This window comes from Grampus griseus (genome assembly GCF_964374135.1).
Source record: "Grampus griseus genome assembly, chromosome: 6".
NCBI lineage: Eukaryota > Metazoa > Chordata > Mammalia > Artiodactyla > Delphinidae > Grampus > Grampus griseus.
The window spans coordinates 52,479,331-52,498,982 of NC_139000.1; the positions used below are offsets into that span (position 1 = coordinate 52,479,331).

The window sequence follows — 19,652 nt, forward strand, 5'->3', positions numbered from 1 at the left end:
CCTCCATTTATATCATCTTGTGTCCTAATATATTCTTGTAGAATAATGGGAGTAGTTTCTGTCATAGAGGAAGCATGAAAACTTAATTTTTTTTCCTTTAGTAATTTCTTTTACCCTGTGGTGTTTTGAAAGCACTATAATCTGAAACTAAGTTATGGTCAGAATCGAACAGAATCACTGTTTCTGGGGTCTGTTCTATCTCTGCATTAAACCTTTGCCCTGGGAACAGAGTTCTGTTCATGGCCTCCTAGGAAATAACATAGAGGAAATGGGCTCCCAGGGGAGGTTTGTTTAATCCTTGAGACGGCACCAGCAACAATGCTGTGTTCCTCTTCCTCACGCTCCAAGATGAATTTGGCGGTGTCAGGAATGACGTGTTTTCAATATAACTGTGGGAATGTGTTTGTACATTTGAGATCCTTTAAAGAAAATTCATATCATGTCTTCTGCCTATGTATTTCAGAATTCATCAGAGACGCCTGGTAACGAGGTGTATTGCTTTTATTTGTCACTGGAGAAATGAAGCTCTAGAAAGGGGTAGTCATTTTTTTCTGAGTGCAAGACCTAATTAGTAGTAGACCCGATAGCAAAATCATAGGCCTCTGATTCCTTGTTTATTATTTCAGAAGCTAAGTTAGGCAGGGAAGTAGATTTAGAATGTTGACTTAAATACATTTTTATCTCCTGGCCTCTTTTCACGCTATTGGTAACTTTGGGACAATTGATCGTACAACTTTAATTATCCTTAAGCAATTTTCTCAGAGGTAGCAGAGGAAGGAAAACAAATTTTAAAACTCTGGGAGCTTCTTTTACCCGAACATCCCAGCCTGACTGATGATTTTATTCCTTTTCCCGGGACTTCACTGGTGCTTCTAATGAGGAAGGAGAGGACTTTACAGAACGCTTTGCCGTCTCCCTCCTCTCTAAGAGCTTTGCAGCGGGATCCAGGGACATCTGAGCACCAGATGCTTTTCTTGGCCATTGCCGCTGTTTTGTGGGGAATGGATAGGCTTAGTGGGATATTCCTCATTGTTCTCACTTTGAGAAACAATGACCTTGGAGAGGGCTGAAGGGTCACATGTGAGAGGGGAAGGGGACTGTGTGTAGACTTAGGAAGGAAGATCGTGACATATGGTCACATTTTTAATTTTTGAAGTGATAGTTATGCTGGTGGAATATATTGTGTTTAATTCTGAAGTTTTGGCATAAACAGAGGAATGCTATTTTAGCACTGTCCTCTCTGCCAGTAAGTCTCTCCTTTCATTTTAGACATCTTGAAATTGGGGTCCTAGACCTGGCAGGTAAGGAGTATGTATGAACTAAGAGAGTCCGGGTTGCCAGATCTTCTAACGTTTTAAAAGAAGCTGGATGTCCAGATTTTTATGTGAAATGTTCCAATTTTTAAATGTTAGCAACTAAGTTCAAATTAAAAAAAAAAAATTAACAAAAAAAAACCATGAGCCAAACCCTGAAGGTAGTAGTCAGCCAAGGCAATAGAAAAAGGGCACGAAGCCAGAGTACTTCCGCTGCAGGTGCCTGCTGACGCCATCTTGGAGAAATCAGTCATTAACCTGTGCTTCAAGTGAGGAGCTATATTCTGTACTTACCATGAGCAGAGGTAACAGAGCCATTAAATCCGGCATAGCTGACATGACATAACATTAATAGGAGGAGTATTGGATGGGGAGACACAGGAGCTAATTCTGGCCCAACCATTTCATTCTGGGCCCAAGTTTCCGTCTCTGTGAAAGGGTAATTTGGAATCACATTCTATCAATCCATTCCATTACTACATAGTGCACGATGATCTGTCAGGTATGGGAAATAGACTGTTAAGATTCTTTTATGCTAAGGAATCTCATGTCATAGCTTTTACCAAGCATGAGTTCTTTGGTTTTCCACATCACCACTTGCCTCTTAGAAGCAGTTGTGTTTTCCCTTGTTCACCGCATGTTGGTCCTTCCTCTTGTGTTATAGATTCGGTGGAAATACATGATAGTGGACGAAGGCCACCGAATGAAGAATCACCACTGCAAGCTGACTCAGGTTCTGAACACTCACTACGTGGCCCCCAGAAGGATCCTCTTGACCGGGACCCCCCTGCAGAATAAGCTCCCGGAGCTCTGGGCCCTCCTCAACTTCCTCCTTCCCACGATTTTTAAGAGCTGCAGCACATTTGAGCAGTGGTTTAATGCTCCATTTGCCATGACTGGAGAAAGGGTACTGGCCTAACTTTTGTTTTTCCCGCTGCATCACAATGAAATGAAATGAAAAGACCTAAAGCTGAGAACACTAGAGCCACAGAAAACCCATAGGGTGGTTTACAGTGTTGGAAAGTATCAGGAAGCCAATCGGTGGATGTGTATGTTCTCACTCCAGGGATATTTTTCCATCCAAAGAAAATGGATCTAATAATGGATGTAAGATCTAGGATCTAGGGTGTCCTAATCCCATTGTCTTTTGCCAGTGTGTTAACCAGGCCAACAGAGGGTGTTTCTGGCTGGTGGAGTGCTTAACTGCTACAGGCCACAAGGAGGATAAATGCAGAGATATTTGTTCAATCTATTTAACCACAACTCAACCAACCGAATATAAACCTTAAAAAGAAATATTTCCTTGTTAGAAACTTGGGCTTCCCTTTAAGCCATTTCCACATTAAGAGCTTGTATGTAAAACCGAACTGGTTTATACTAATTTTCTTTACACATTGTTTTCAGGTTTTATGTAAGCCTGTCTTGTGTGTGTATAAATAACTCCTCAAACCCTGGAGTAGCCATTTTCAAATTTCTTATTATCGTTCCTTCCACTATAGGAACGAAAAGCCACTTAAAATGCTTCAGGGAAATTTATGTTGGAACTATTTGGCCCTTTAATTTTGAGATGTCACAGGTACATTAGCCTTTTGTTAGGAATTCACTGGCTTGCCCATTTGGAGAAGGTAACGTCAATCAGCTCTGCCCCCTAGAGGTGAATAGAGGAAGGTGAAAGAGAAAGCGAAGGAGTTATCTATAAACAGGACTGAACTTGAACAAGATCAGAGCAGAGCAAAGGAGGATGCAGGTAGAGGGGCTTAGAAAGCCACCGATGTAACCTGGATCCACTCTTGTTCTTTTCAGGTTCAGGCCCTGTTCCCTTGGTATGTTTCTGCATCTGAGACAATCAAAGTTAAGAGCCTAACTTAATGCTTCCGTTTGAAGGAAGAACGCATTAACTATTGCCCTTTTACTCGTGTTCTACCTCAGCCTTTAGTCAGCCCTTACTGCAATCATATCCCATAAAATTCTGAGCTGTTAACACTCCTGATCTAAAACTGATGGCTCTGGGCCGTTTTCTACAAAACTCAGCATTCAGACCAAGACACCCATTTAGAGGCTGTTCTGTTACCACCTGGTAGGAAGGTGGGAACAGCATTCTGAGGTGTACATGATGGGTATAAACCTAGCCTTAATGCACATAAAATTTCAATCATATATTGAAACCAATAATAAATGTAACATGAAGAGTCATTGCATGAGAGATCTTTTTTTTAAAAAAAGCAAAAGATCAAATTCATCTAAGGTTCTCTTATAGGTGGACTTAAATGAAGAAGAAACTATATTGATCATCAGGCGTCTGCATAAGGTGTTGAGACCATTTTTACTGAGGAGACTGAAGAAAGAAGTTGAATCCCAGCTTCCAGAAAAAGTATGTTGCAAATTCAAAAGTTGTGGTTTCTTCCCCTGCCAATACATTTGGACTACCTGCCTCTGAAATTGTGTTTCGGAAACAGCAGGCATGTATTTTAGTTCCAGGTAACTGGGAAATATCTTAAAGGATTTTTTTTTGTTAAATGGAAGCTAGGGGATTTAATGTAGAGAGAGAAGGGAAATTTTAGCATTTCATCTTGGTTTCCAAAAGTTTGGGGGCAGATTTTAAAAAATAACCAAATTCATTAAGTCTCATTACATTTTAACTTACATTCACTTAACATTACATGAATTAACATTCTGTTTTAACTTTAGATTTTTTCTTTTTACTAACCTCGTTGAGTTCACTCTTGCGGGCGCCATAGAAATGTTCTGCTTTGAGCCACATAAGCCTTTGAGTTTGGGGCTTGTATCAATACCAAGGGACGTGGTAAACATTTGCCAGGTTTCCCGGTAATGTGTTTACTATCAGATGCTTGGGATGTCACGGTTCTGATAGTAAGTGAAAACTAGGGTTCCTGCAAATTACAGATGCATCATCTAATTTAAGTTCCCGTGAACATTTTAAGAAATACTTTTCAGATGACTTTTTGGACACTGATTTTTCAGTGCTTTAGAATGTCTTTTGAGCCCTTAGCTCCACATTTTGGGGTTGGATTTGGGTTTTGGTTTAATATGTTTTTGATCATAGTTTGGAACCGCACACACTGGAGTTCTACGTTTCATTCTCTTAAAAGATAGATTGTTTGGCATTGTGCACTGTTTGTTGCATGAGATAGTTTGATGTGAGTTTTCTCTTTAGGGGAGCCAATTATGAAATGTGTGTTTTGCATCATTGTGTTTTAATGACTCTACTTTTTTGAACAGAGTGGTTCATCCTGCCCAGTTTTAAGTGGGATTGGCAAGATAGTATACAAAGTTGATCACTTTGGTAAGAGAGAAGTTTGATCCCTAAGCCCCTATTCACTAGCAGTTGGAAAAAAAATTAAATGTTAACACGGTTCTTACACCATGCTTATCCCAGCAAAAACCTAAATATCTGAGTATTTTATTTTGCTAGTGAATGCATCTTGGGGATTGAATGCCGTTGATATTTCTTTGACTTCGTGTGGTGTTGGCATCTTTGGGTAACCCCCTTTCTATTCAGTATGGACTTTAGTTACAGAATAAGCTGGGGAATGGGTACAGTGGTCATGTGGCTGCCTTGAATGTTACTGAGATCCTGCAAGTTATAGAGACGGAATGTTAAAGATTTTAATTTGTCCCATACTTCCTTTTGTTTCTTTAGAAGAGCTATAAAATAAAAGGCAATTAACTGAAGTTCTTCATTTATTCATTCCATAAAACTTCTTAATCTTGTTACTCATTAGTCTGTATTAGCCAGTCCTGAATGGCTAATATAGATAGATATTTTAAAAGCACATTACAAGTTGAAAGTATGCCCTGTTTTAAGAAAATCCATTGTATTAAAATCCAAACTTTTGGGCTTCCCTTGTGGTGCAGTGGTTGAGAGTCCGCCTGCCAATGCAGGGGACACGGGTTCATGCCCCGGTCCAGAAGGATCCCACATGCCGCGGAGCGGCTGGGCTCGTGAGCCATGGCCGCTGAGCCTGCGCGTCCGGAGCCTGTGCTCCGCAACGGGAGAGGCCACAACAGTGAGAGGCCCGCGTACCGCAAAAAAAATCCAAACTTTTGCAGCATAAGGATTATGGGGTGATTGGTTATATCACAAAGGGATTCTTTGCTTTACTAAAATGTCTATTTCACAGCTCTTTTCACAAGAAAACTTCCTGAGTATTGATAAATTTTTAAAAATCTAAGATTAGATTTTCAAGAGCATGTTTCCGACATAAAGTACACATGTACTGTTTAATATCCATATTTTTATATTGGAGGTATGTTAGACACCCTGTGTGTGATGTACAGGCATACCTCATTTTATTGCACTTTGCTTCATTGTCCTTCATAGATACCATGTCTTTTTCCCCCAAATTGAAGGTTTGTGGCAACCCTGCGTTGAGCAAGTCTGTCAGCACCATTTTTCGGCATATGCTAATTTCATGTCTATGTGTCACGTTTTGGTAATTCTCGCAATATTTCAAGCCTTTTCATTATTGTTTTATGTGTTACGGTGATCTGTGATCAGTGATCTTGGATGTACCATTGCAAAAAGATGATGACTCACTGAAGGCGCAGATGATAGTTAGCATTTTTTAGCAATAAAGTATTTTTTGATTACCATATTCCCTTTCTTTTGTTGGTCTGGAACTGAACCCGCACTGTCTCCAACATATGACTGAATTATCTGTGGATAAGCTACCTTACCTGGAGGCAACTTGGTGGAGTGGAAGTCATGGGCTCTGCCCGTCAGAGTGGACCTGGGTCCCCACTGCATTCTCCGTCTCATACTAGCTGTGTGAGCTTGGGCAAGTCTCTTAACCCAGTGGGTGTCAGTGTTCTCATCAATGAAGTGGCAGATAGACAATACCTGCTTCACAGAAGAGGATTGAATGGATGCAGTACTCATAACACTATGGCTGGCACGTGGTAAGGGCTCAACTGGTGACAGCTGCTACCACCAGAGTCCTTACTTTCTACTCACACTGCCGTTTCTGTTGCTGACTTCTGGTTCTGCTTCCCTGTTCACTTCAAGTTCTTTCTCACTGTCCTCTGGTCCTGGCACTTTCTGTGTTCCTGCCCCATCTCTGTCCCCATAACCTTTTCATGGCGAATAGGGGAACTGATCACTTGACATGTGTATGTAGCTGTTCTTGATGTGGTTTGGCCAGTTTTCACTCTTTGCTCTTTCTACCTTGTTAGGATTTTTTTAATCTGGGGAAGATTGGCCATTTAAGTGTCATCCTTGGGGATAAGGAGCTTTCTTCTGCCACCATCTGCTTGTAGCCACAAACAACATATATGTCTTTCTCAGGCTGCATAAGGAATCTAGAAAGGAATTGTGGCCGATGGCAGGAAAAGGCTAAATATTTTATAGAAGTGATGCTCAAATGTTTTCATGAAAAAGAATCAGGGAAGTGGATTTCCGTTTTATTTTTTAATTTACGTATAATAAAATTCACTCTTTTTGGTGTTATAGTTCTGAATTTTGACAAATACATAGCTACGTTAACTCTACCCACAATCAAAATACAGAACAATTCTGTCTCCCAGTCCCCCCGACCAAAAATTTCCTAGTGCTCTCACTTTTTAGTCAAACTCTCCCTCTACCCTTAGCCTCATACAACCGCTAATTTGTTCTCCATCCCTGTAGTTTTGCCTGTTCCAGAATGTTGTATGAAGGGAATCAGACAATGTGTCTCATCAGACCTTTTGCATCTGGTTTTTCATTTAGTGTAATGAATTTGAGATACATCCAAGGTGTTGGATGTATCATTAATTGGTTCATTTTTATTGTTGAATAATATTCTATTATATTGATGCACCAGAGTTTGTTTATCCATTTAACTGAAGGAAATTTGGGTTGTTTCTAGTTTTTGATGGTTATGCATAAGTCTGCTGTGAACATTTGTGTATAGGTTTTTGTGTGAACATAGGTTTTCATTTCATTTTAGTAAATATCTAGGAGTGGGCTTGCTTGGTCATATGGTAAATGTACACATAACTTTATAAGAAACTTCCAAATGGTTTTCTAAGGAGTCTGAACCATTTTGTCGTCCCGCCAGCAATGTATGAGCATTCCAGTTCCTCCACATTCTCCTCAATACTTGATATTTTCAGTTTTTAACACTGTTGGCCATTTCAATAATTGTGTGCTGATATCTTGTGACTCGTCTTCATGTGTTTATTTGGCATTCATATGTCTTCTTTGATGAAGTGGTGCTTAAATCTTTGGCCAATTTTTTTCCCAATTATTTCTTTTCTTATTGTTGAGTTTTCAGATAGAAAAACTCTTAAAAATACAAAGTACCAGCCCTAGCCCCAGTAATTCTGTTCAGTATAGTGGGAGTGACCTCAGGAGTCTGTATTTCCTCAGATGATACCAAAGCAGGCATAGAAGGGCCACAGTTTGATAAATGCAGTTCTACTTCATAGAAAAATTAGTTTTAATGAATGAGTATTTAATAAAAATTAGTTTTAATCAATGAGTATTTAATGACTCAATGAGTCTAATGAAACACCTAATGAGCAAGAGAATATACTGTCTCCAGGCCCCTCCCAACACCACCACCAAGCTACTGGCATAAGATCCATTCATTACACTCACGGAAGAAGGGCAGTTCATGGAAAAGGGGTTACATAAAACCTAACTTAAGCTAAAGAAAAATTGATGTTTCGATTTAGCTCCCATTTGAAGTTGTCTGTGCTGACTTTCCCCTTTGTATAATTAAGAACCAACTGTACTTGCCATTGGCTGTGTGTGTGTGTGTGTGTGTGTGTGTGTGTGTGTGTGTCTAAATATACTAAAATATGTATACAATGTCTGAGATTAACTAGAGGTTGACCTACCTAAAATCGACCCTGATTTTGATATAATCTGTATAAAACCACAAAAAAGCATTGTTTAGATGGGCAGCTTTTATATTCATTATATAAAAATTTAGAATGCTTGATGTAATTAATCATCACTTTGTTCCTCTCTTGCCATAGATTCTAGAAGCTGGGACTTGCATGAATTTAATCTTGGAAATCTCAATTCACAAAGTGGTAATATATCACACACCGGAGTCTGGATTTATTGGTCTAATAATGCCTCCTTTTGGAAGGGAAATTATAAGTGAGGAATAGTGTTTAGGGAGAAACTATGAATAAAGGTAGAAAACTTTTACAGGGTTATATGGGAGGAGAGTCTGGGCCAATATAACCCCCCAGTTTAGCTCCCTGAAGGGACCGATTTGATCATTACTAACATATGGAGTCTTAGGAGATAACTGTCATGTCCATGAGGCTGACACCCCAATTTTACATATAATTTGAAAATAATAGTCCCAGTGGCTCTCATAGCCTAACGTGTTGGGAGAATCATCCCTATTAAAGAGTCATAGATTTAATTTCCTTCAACACCAGCATATTTTGAGGAACTTCCAAATTCATGCTCTAATCAGGGACCATCGTGTTTTTTGGAGGTGACCCAGACCCAACAGAGTTTGAGATGGCGCGATGATTACAAAGACTTTCCTCGCCTTGCCACTGTCAGTCTGCATGTCTACCTTAGAATTCTTCAGTCTGCCCTTTTCTCAATGCATAGCTCTGATGGCTTGCTCTGTGCACTGCACTGCCCTTGGGCGGGGCTGGAAGGTGCAGGAGCTGTACCAGAATTGGAGGCATGGTGTGAGATGTCACTGAACAATGGCATGACGATGAAAGGCAGCATCATCCACCCCATCAGGAGGAAGGATCCAGGCATTCAAGTGCTTTAGGACAGGGGTCCCCAGAGCACACAAGCAGGTGTGTGTGAGTATGTGGGGAGGTGCTTACTAGTAATCCATTGAGGTGTGGGAAGAAGATTTTAGAGCTTCCATTATATTACTTTTTCTCTTAAAAATAAAAAAATATTAAGCTTTATTAATTTAACACACAGATGGACACTGGTACCCGTGTGGTGTGTATGCACATCAGAAAGTCAGGATACCTTGCTTAGACTGTATTGGTTATCCCGGGCGGGAGTGTGACGGGAAGCACCTCCACCTGGGGCATCAGATATCCGGTCCCCGTCACAGCCTGGTTCCTGCGCTTTCTGCCTACTGTGAGCATTGCGGGTTTCCCTGTATCTAGATAAAAGGATTTTAGGATGATCTCATTTTAACTAAACTGACACCCCCGACCCTCAGAATGAATGAAGGGCTTTAAAAGATTCTGCAAAGGATTGCAGGTTGAAAACAAGACGGATGACGTAAGCACAGATGGACGGTAGGAAAAGGGCAGTCCTGCCACCTCTCCTGTTCCTAGTGTGGGTTTTCACCAGCCCCATTATAACCCCCAAAATTAGATGTCATCAAATTAGCCTCTTAAAATGTAGATATAAATCAACTGCCTTTAACTTTGACCCCTGTCCTAAAGGTAACTTGTGTTTTGAGACATTAATGTCCGCGCGTGCGTATAATTCATAGTTAAATATATGGGTGTGTATTGGAAAGAGGCGCTTTAGCGTGTCCTCCTGGTAAGGAACTGCCATCGAAAAAGTTTAATGACCACTTCTTTGCGGGAAATGAAAAGGAAGATTGACTTTGGCTGGTAGATGTGATTGGGGAAGGTCTTCCAAAGAGCCCTCGGGGAGAGTGAAATTTGGAAAGGAAGCCCTAAGACTAAGGACCCTCAGCCCAGGCCTGGGGGAAAGTACAAAGACAAACAAAACAGCTTGGACTTGTTTGGGAGGTTACAGGGAGCAAACGTAAAATATAGTCGTGAAACTTAGGATGGTGATTTTGATGATGTGTATCAAACTAGCTTCTGGTACCCCCTAATGGTGCTTGGGAGGAGGGCTGGGGGGAACATCGCCTTCCTACAGCAGCCATCAGGTTCTAGGGTTGAGCTCGCTTCTCTGCTGACTTGGCCCCTCTGGGGGTGTTTGACATCCCTCTCTGCATGGCATCATCGTGCATGCCTCCTGCTTCCCAAACTCCCTCCCCTCCAGCTCTTAGCAGCAGCTAACTGATGGGAAGGAGGTTGAGGGTCCAGTCCCTCATTCTGGTTCTTCTGTCTCCTAACGCACTCACGAGCAAGCCTCAGCCCTCCTTTCCACATTCAGGAAGGTGTGCACAAGCTGGCTGGCAGGGAGGCCCAGGTGAAGGTGAACCATCAGGGCAGAACTGGGAAACCTACAAGTCTCCGTGGTCATCCTTAGCATAGAGCTTAAGGAAGTCGAGTCTGGTTCGATCCTAAGTGCACCATTAAATAGCTGCGTCATTTCAACCCAGTCACTTAACCTTTCTGATGCTCAGGTTCCTTATCTATAAAACTGGAGCACCACTAAACGTAACTCTCCTACAGCTCTTGTGTAGTGAAATGGGAGAGGGCACATAAAGCATTTTTGCACGGGGCCTGGTCCATAGAAAGAACTCAGTAATACTAGCCCTTGGTGTCATTCTTATCATTATGCTTGTTAAAGTCTGAAGTTGTTTAACACTCTTCTACACCGTCATCAAGTTTTGTGGAGAGTTAACAGCTCTTGAAAAAGCCGAAGTACTTTAAAAACATGCAGCATCAAGTCTGTGGAGCACAAAGCCTGTGCTAATGGTGCATCCTTATTTATTAAGCTTGGAGATGTGTTTTCCACCCTGGCCAAGAAAGTCATTAAAAACTAAAACAAGTCTACGGCAGGTCACTTGCTTTTCTTAACTTTTCTGCAGAAGAATCCACCTTTCTCTAATCTGATTTGGTGCATCAAAACGAGTAGCAAAAGGCTATTAATTGCGGTTCTGGCTGGCCCGACAGGTTCCTTCTAAAGCAACAATCGAATGAATATTCAACTTCTCTTCATCTGTGACCTCCTCGCCCTGGCCCTCAGAGCTGAAAATAACCTGATCATTTTTAATCAGTTTGTTAAACATTAGGCAGCTTGCTGATTTGCTTTTAATCACATTCTGCAGATTTCTAGGCATTAATCTGATGTTTATTATGAAAATTTCACATTTGTATTCTGGGGATTTTTTTTAATAAAGAAAAACAATAATAGGAAATAATCAGGGCAGATTGTGTGCATTAGGGGCGTGCGAGAAGTATTGCAGGTGTGTGTGAAACCACCGGCACATGAATTCCCTTTCACTGTTTTAAATTGGATTTTTCTGTTATTTCAAAATGGAAGCACATGCGGCCTTGCCTCTAAAGAATATGGTCCTAAAGTTGCATCCAATTGTGGATGAATTCCTCTCCTTTGCCTGTTATCCTCACTAGGGTAGGATCCTCTCATCCTTCCAAAGCAGAGGGTAATTACATATAGTCAACCTAGGGCTCTCATGAATCTCCTTTGCAGATCGGTATTGGGGGTAGCCACCTAGGACCATTTAAAAAATGTTTTCCGGGCTTCCCTGGTGGCGCAGTGGTTGAGAGTCCGCCTGCCGATGCAGGGGACATGGGTTCGTGCCCCAGTCTGGGAAGATCCCACATGCCGCGGAGCGGCTGGGCCCGTGAGCCATGGCCGCTGAGCCTGCGTGTCCGGAGCCTGTGCTCCGCAGTGGAAGAGGCCACAGCAGTGAGAGTCCCGTGTACTGCAAAAAAAAAAAAAAAAAAAAAAAATGTGTTTTCCAAAGAAAATCAGAGGTTATTGGCCAAGCCCTGTTTTTCCTAAAACTGTTGTGTTCATAGGAAAGGAGGTATAGGTGGGAAGCAGAGGAAATACTATAAAAAAATAGAAAAGAAAATACTCTGTGTGGAACATCTTTGAATTTGAACAGTTTGCCAGCTTCTCTCTCTCTCTCTCTCTTTCTCTCAAATATGGAACAAGTCAAGAAATTTCTGAAAACATGACCCTAGTGTCAGTGGTGATTGACATACAGCCTTTTGAAGGTCTCTACAGTATAATGGTACCTTTAGTAGTGACGACTGTGGTCCTCTCCATCACTACCACCACCCCACCTCCTCCATGAATCCAAGAGGGGGGCAAGAGAGATACCTTTGTGGTTCCAGGAGTGCCACCAGCAGCCATGTCTCAACAGTCTTCTTAGAACAGGCACCTTCTCTCTCCCGCTCTACTTACTGTTCTTTTTCCCCAGGTTGAATATGTGATCAAGTGTGACATGTCAGCTCTGCAGAAGATTCTGTATCGCCATATGCAAGCCAAAGGGATCCTCCTCACAGACGGTTCGGAGAAAGATAAGAAGGTACGTTGCGGAAGATGTTGCAACTCAAGGTGCTGTCATGTATCTTCTTGGGGCTGTGACACTGGATACTCCTAGGAAACATCCCTGCTAATGCTGATTTGTCGAAGCAAATTACTGGGCTTTTTCTGGAGCTATTGTTGCTGCCTAAGAAAATCTCTTAGCCTCTTACCTGCAAACTGCATAGGAGCAGTTAAAAGCGAACACCATCTTGGTGTTCGTATCACCAAAATAGTTAGCTATGCTCGTGTCAGTTCTGCACGGAATATAGCTGCCTAAGGGTGTGGTGGCATTATAGAAGGTTTCACAATCCAGTTTCATTCCCTGGGCATCTGTTCCATGTTCTAGGGAATAGACAGCTGTGAATCCTAGCGAATAGACAGTTATTTCTCAAAGCCATCCACTGGGCATAATTCCCTCCTCAAGGATAAGTTAGTCACAAGGAAGATGTTATATCTAATTCAGAAACAACTATGTAATAGTAACAGGAACTTTGGACCACAAGAGGTGTAGGTTACCGAGAAGACCTATGGCCCTTTGCTGTTTCTATAGAAGCCTACTTTTTTTTTAACGGGAAATACCTGATCAATTAATAACTTCTATTTTCACTCTCCTCTACTTGTTCTTAGGGGAAAGGAGGCGCTAAGACACTTATGAACACTATCATGCAGTTGAGAAAAATCTGCAATCACCCATATATGTTTCAGCACATTGAGGTAAGTCTGCGTTCTCTGTCGTGACCCTGATCCTTACTGTGCTATTCCTACTAATACTATGCAGACAATTTTTTTAATAAAAAATAAAAGAGCGTTAAAACGTGTGGAAGTTGAAACAACATGGTCTGATAGCTTGAAGAGCAGAATTAACAAACATGAATTTTCTAGTTACGGATTCTCATTGGCACCAGACACTTGCGCATCTGGAATTTTATAACCAGGAGTTTCAAGTAGTGAGAAAATGCTGTAAGCTATGGCTCATTATGTGGGTTTGGGAAGGTGCTGTGATTTGCCTTGTTATAGTAGGAGCTCCGAAATGGAAGATAATGATAAATACATCCAGCTTCCTCAGAAGAATGCTGTGGAAAATATTAAAATAATGTATTTATACCCGTTGAACAGAAGGATGTTCTCTGTAAAAGTCACTGACTTTAGTCTGTTACTTAGATTTGCATTTTTTCCTTTCTGGCCTCTTTCATGACAGTGTAGATACAGGCTTTTATCCTGAGGCTCTGGTCTCTAGGAAGCTATTTTTAGGGGAGAGGACATATTCTGCCCTGTTCGCTACATGCGAATGAGTTTCCTAAAGTTGACAATTTCACCCCAGTAGGAGCCATTGACTTGAGCAGGAAGGAAAAGGAGCCACAATTGTAGCCTCCACTTTTCAGTGTTGCCGCAGATGCACATGGTCCTGGCGACAGTTACTTGCCAGGGCACTGCTTACTTTCTACTACAGATGAGAAGCAGGCATGGGGCAAGTCACTGCAGGCTCCGTGTCGGCACCCGCTTATTAACAAATAAATAAATAGAAGGTTCTAGGAATTTAACTTTCAGGAGCATATTCCTGGAAATGAGACTGAAATATTCTTGACTTTGAAGATTATTTTTTTCTTCCTTCTTTTTGGTAATCGTGCTTGTTAGGTGACAGTATATATCACACCTCTGTCCCTGTCCTGGAGTCCTATCCCACCTGTGGTGGGAAATCAGAAAAACTCCTGACACTGTTATTGCCTCAGGGACAGGCAACCCTTCCTTCATAGAGTAAAAGGCCCTCAATATAAGTAAAATGACAACAGTAAAAGGAAGGAAGGATGGATGGAAGGAAGGAAGGAAGAAAAGAAAGAAGGAAGAAAGGGAGGGATGGGAAGGTCCCACCAACAAGCCTGTTTAGACACATCGTGGGAGAATCCACTGTGTGGTAATAAGTCTATACCCCAGGTCACTTTTGACTGTGACTTGGTGTAAGTCACTCATAAGTACTTGACTTGTCATCAGATGGTAATAGATTATAGGACTGGCAGGAGGATAAACTTAAAAAAAAAATAACGTATGAAGTGTCTGGTAAACCAATAATGTGATACATGGGCTGTAAGGTATCCATGAGTTAGTGGGGGGTACATGTTGGATTGGAGGAGCCCCCCCCAAAGAAAAAAGATCTATTGATGAAAATGGTCGGGGTCATGTCAGGTCAACCTGTCACCCACTATCTTATTTTTCCTAAAAATAACTTTAAGATATTTACTTTGTAAAAGTATAGAGGAGTTTGAGGACTTAGAAATTATGAAAATTAGGTGTCAGTCTTAACTTCATTTTGGTTATCGTACCAAGATGAACCTCTGAGACACACTGGGCCGTGTCAGGAAGGGAGAGGTTGTCAAGCTTCTATCTGGAGCACCTGGGGAGGGAAGGGGGTAATCAAAGAAGGTAGGTCTAAGTAACATGTCCTCCTTTGCCTGCACATTGACATTTTAAGTAGCAGTCAATAGAAAGAGAGACTTGGATTTGCAATTTTTTTAATGTAAAAAACTTTTAGGAGCACATTCCTGGCAATGAGACCCACAGTTATTTGCAAAGGTATCACAGTTGTGAACCAGAGATGGTGTGTGCGTTTTGCTTTTGTCTTCGTTTTGTTTGCTTACACACCCTTTGTTCATCCTACTTCATACTAGAAACCTGGTCTCTGGATTGGGCTCACTGCCTCCCTGGGGATCTTCAAACCAGAGAAATGAAAGCAGTGTTTTTAAAATGCTGCTGATACCTGACCTTATCACCATCTATCAACACATACCATCTGAGAGACAGATGAGACCCAAATCTCTAGTCAGGAATGGCACCTGTAGAGACGAAAGGGTAGGCTTGGAGTCAGGGTAGGGTTTTTAGCTGAGGTCCATTGGCGTTAATTTTGCCGGCAGGGCAGCATCCGGAGGGGCTGGGCCTGCCATAAATGATGAGCATGTTTGGGAGCAAAGCCCAAAGGGAGGATCTGGTCCCCTTGGAGGAAAGCTTCAGTGATCTGGGAAGGAAGGGGAGCAGAGAAGGGAGACAGCTGGTGGTTAATGTGAAGGTGTGACGTGCTCTCCTCCCCACAGATGGTCTCCCTTCCCATAAGGAAGGAATGCGAAAGTCACATGGAGAACAGCAACTTATTTCTTCCACAGAATCAGTGAGGAGGGAATTCTGTAATTAAGTTCTGTGTTTTAAAAGTGGAAGCCGGTCACCTGAGGGGTACATTTAGAGCCTTATTTATAATACAGAAAAGCACAGTATGGAAGGGATGTTAGGATTCCACCAAACTAAGATTTACAGTATGTAGTACATAAATAATCATTACTTTTACTGTTAACTATTTCCACAGTGTATTTATGTGTATATATTAATCTTGATTTGCTTGTAGGAAGCTCTTCCTCTAGTCTAGACTCTAAGCTCCTTGGGGTAGTGACTTCATTTTTTTCTGGATTCCCAGTACCTGCCTACCACAGCCCTGGGCCAGTCAACACTTAATCACTGTTTGATGAGTGAACTAGCCCTATCATCTCAGTATGAGAGTCTAGAGACTTGCAGACTTACGGCATACGTTTCTGGCAGAACTATAGTCTGAATTCAAAGACTCTGAGTTTCTGGTTCATTGTATAACGAGTGTTTTCTTACTTATTCATTATCTTATTTAACTGTGCTCTAGAAATAGATAGGATGACCTCACTAATAGAATAATCATTAAGTTAATAATTACAGATCCGTTTTTGAGAATCATTTTCTTCTCTCTCTTTTAAAGGAATCCTTTGCTGAACACCTGGGCTATTCAAATGGGGTCATCAATGGGTAAATCTTAATTTTTTTTTCTTCCAAAACATAGTTTGTTGGTCCTCCCTAACTTTTCCCTCTGAAGTGTTTCCTATCACACAAATACGTAACTGCCAGCCCCCTCAGCCCCCTTCTCTCCTCAGCAGAGGGTACAGAAGTTGTTAACCAAAATGATATCAGCATTCCCTTTTACTTTACTGGCATACATTACTACATGCCTTGAGCAAGTGGTTATTCAAAGGACATAGATCTCCTTTAATAGACTTAACAGTGTCCTAGTGTTCTAAAAACGTTGTCAGAGCTTCCAAGGGTTCTTATAACCAATAGCGTAGCTTGAGCTCAAAGCGAGTTTACCATAGGAAGTCTCAAGTTGATATTCAACATTAACGTGTATGAGAGGAAAATGTCTCATCTGCTATGCGTATATACAGCTTGACAGTAATTTGTTAGCCTATGGTCTGTATAAGAAATAATTTTTCATTAGCAGTGGACATTGAAGAGTTGCATGCTTGCAACACAACAAAACCGAATGTTGCATTAATAGAAAGTCTCTGTTTTGCTTGTGTGGCACCAGGGAAATTTTTATTATTAGGATAAAGGGGTCAATTCTTGGATCCCAAGGGCAGACTGTGTTGCTCTCCTTTGTCTCTCCTTTTCTCCTTTTCTCTCGGTCCTTTGTTCACTCCGGGTGCCATCAGGTTGGCCAGGGTTTTGCATATTGAAAACATGGCCTCAGGGGGTGTTTGGAGGACAGTCTCACAGTAGGCGATGGATGTTGGGAAGACTTACACTTGAAAATGTCTGTTCTGTGTGTCATAAAATCAACTACCAATGATACGTTTCAGTATCATAGACTAGACTGCACATGCACTGGGGAGTTTTCCCAACAACATCACCCCTACAACTAAGTTTTAATAATATGACACATCCCTGTTGATAAAGAGGAGAGTGGTTTCTTGTGGAGGAGAAGAACTCTACTTTAACTCACTAACATTCTTCTCTATCTGACAGCACTCTATCATCGTGTTTTTTAATGTGAATTTCTGTGTAAGCCAGGATTGTGTCCCTTCCCCAATCCATTCTTCACTGTGTACATGGTGATCTTTTAAAAAGATGTCATATCTCGTCACCCCCCTGTTTAAAACCCATCATTGGCTTTCTGTTGCACTTAAAACTAAAACTAATAGAGCCCTACAGGATCGGTCCCCCCTCCCACGCTCTTCGTCTCTGCTCTCATGTCCCAGCATCCCTCTCTGCCCCCCAACTTAAGCCACACACACCATTTTTTCAATTCTTTAGACTCACCAGGCTCTTTTACTCCTCAGGGCCTTTGCATATACTCTTTCCGCTTCCTGGAATCTCCTCCTCTCCAATCCTAAGCCCACCTTTTTCACCTGGCTGCCTTTTGCTTATTTCAGGTTTTAGCTAAACTGTTAGCTCTTTAGCGGGTCACCTTTGATGCTCTACACTAGTGGCTGCCAAATTGTTTTCTGCAAAGGGCCAAATCTCAAATGTTTGCGCCTTTGCTGGCCAAAAAGTCTCTGTTGCACCTGCTCAACTTTGCCGTGGTAGCTTGAAAGCAGTCCATAGGCAAACAGAAATGAGTGAGCCTGGCTGTGTGCCAATAAAACTTTATTTACAAAAACAGACAGCAGTCCAGGGGCTGATGTTTGGCCAAGCACTGCTCTAATGTAAAGAAGATGTCACATGTTGCTATGAGCGCTCATAGCAACTTGCTATTTTTCTTTTTAGGACTTATCACACGTTGTTAATTACCCATTTGGAAGGCAGGGATTCTATTTTGCTTGTACACATGCCCAGCAGTGTGCTTGGCACGTAGTAGGTGCTCAGTAGGTATTTCAATGAATCTTAAGTGCCCTAAATTAGTAATTTTATGTACTTAATAAGTTAGGGATTTAAGGAAATGACAACATATACATATATGCATGTGTAGGAAAGACAGAGAGAGGGAGGGAGAGTTTTAGGTTTCCTTTTCTTTCTAGAAACTGTCATCATACCTAGAGTATATAATATACTTTTTATGGGTTTTCTAGAAATATAGTTTATTTTTTCCATGCAATAGTCTCAGTTGCTTCGGAGTGGGTACTCATTCACTCATTCATCCATCCATTCATTCATTCTGTAGTTATTTATTGAATGTGTACTATGCACAAGGCACTATATGAAAAGCAAAGCGCTACTGGCTCCTTCAAGAAGACAGCAGTAATACTGTCTTCTTGTTTTGCATTTCTGGGTTCAGGGCTGAGCTGTATCGGGCCTCAGGAAAGTTTGAGCTACTTGATCGTATTCTGCCAAAATTGAGAGCGACTAATCACCGCGTGCTGCTTTTCTGCCAGATGACGTCTCTCATGACCATCATGGAGGATTACTTTGCTTTTCGGAACTTCCTTTACCTGCGCCTTGACGGTAAGTGTGTAAGGAATTAGGCTCTGAAGCCACACAACCCAGAGTGCAGGGATCATGGGCGCTCAGATCGAATTCCAGTCTCCCCCAAAAGGAGCAGTAAAATTCTTGAAGATTTAACTAGCAGGGTGGGGTGCAGCTTCTCTAGAGAGCAATCTTTACATCCTCCAGCTTAAAATAAGCTGAAATCGTTTGTGCTGCTGTTTATCCCACGTACAAACCAATACAAATGGACTTAGGATCACTGATAAGTACCACAATTAAATTAAGCCAAACTAAACTAAAATTGAAAAACTCTCCTTGCCCTTAGGCTTGTCTGTTACCTGTGCACCATATAGAATATTTTGATAAGCCTTTAGCTCTCTCTGTGAAGGCATATTTTAAGCGGATAAAGGCTATGACTCCTTTCTTCAGTGACACTGTTGTAGTTCATTTAAGATTATATCTATCGTTAAAGCTTCTCTCTTTTTCTAAATAGAACATATCTACATGCTACGTTAAGAGATAGGGCTTCCCTGTTTCCTGGATTTTGCCAACTGTGTAGAGTATTGGCCTGATTTTAAGAGTGAAATTTAAATACCATGTCCTTAAAAAATTAGTCAGAAAATATGAATGGAAGAAAGTAGGAATTTAGGGATACTCCCTAAATTGCTATATGATTGGGGTGGCAGCTCTAGCATTTCAGAGATTAAAGGTATCAAGATTTTCATACCATGGCAGGGGTAACATTTTCAAAGAGTAGTAAGTGGGGATAGGAGCTGATGTATAGCCCGGCTGGTGTTGAATTCCTGCATGGTGTTACGAGCACCAACTTTTATCCAATGCAATATTCAAGTTATCGTCAAATGGGAAATTTAAAGTTTATGTTCCATTAAAAGGTGTTGTTTTATTTTCAATCCAACATTTTCTCCCCCTTCTGCCCTGAATTAGATATGACTGGATATTTACCAACCTCGGACCTGCCATATGTT

At 41.4% G+C, this 19,652-nt stretch overlaps 1 protein-coding gene across 6 annotated transcripts in view; it reads left to right on the forward strand.

Moving 5' to 3' along the window:
- Window positions 1-19,652, forward strand: part of SMARCA2 (SWI/SNF related BAF chromatin remodeling complex subunit ATPase 2) — a gene marked incomplete at its 3' end in the record, with an annotated part of 172,636 nt that overhangs the window by 69,351 nt on the left and 83,633 nt on the right. For all 6 annotated transcript variants that reach the window (XM_082656489.1, XM_082656485.1, XM_082656488.1 and 3 more), the window contains 6 exons: window positions 1,978-2,220; window positions 3,571-3,684; window positions 12,356-12,463; window positions 13,090-13,176; window positions 16,229-16,275; window positions 18,518-18,684. In XM_082656489.1, the coding sequence (XP_082512615.1) occupies window positions 1,978-2,220; window positions 3,571-3,684; window positions 12,356-12,463; window positions 13,090-13,176; window positions 16,229-16,275; window positions 18,518-18,684 (766 nt within the window). The remainder of the gene's footprint in view (window positions 1-1,977; window positions 2,221-3,570; window positions 3,685-12,355; window positions 12,464-13,089; window positions 13,177-16,228; window positions 16,276-18,517; window positions 18,685-19,652) is intronic.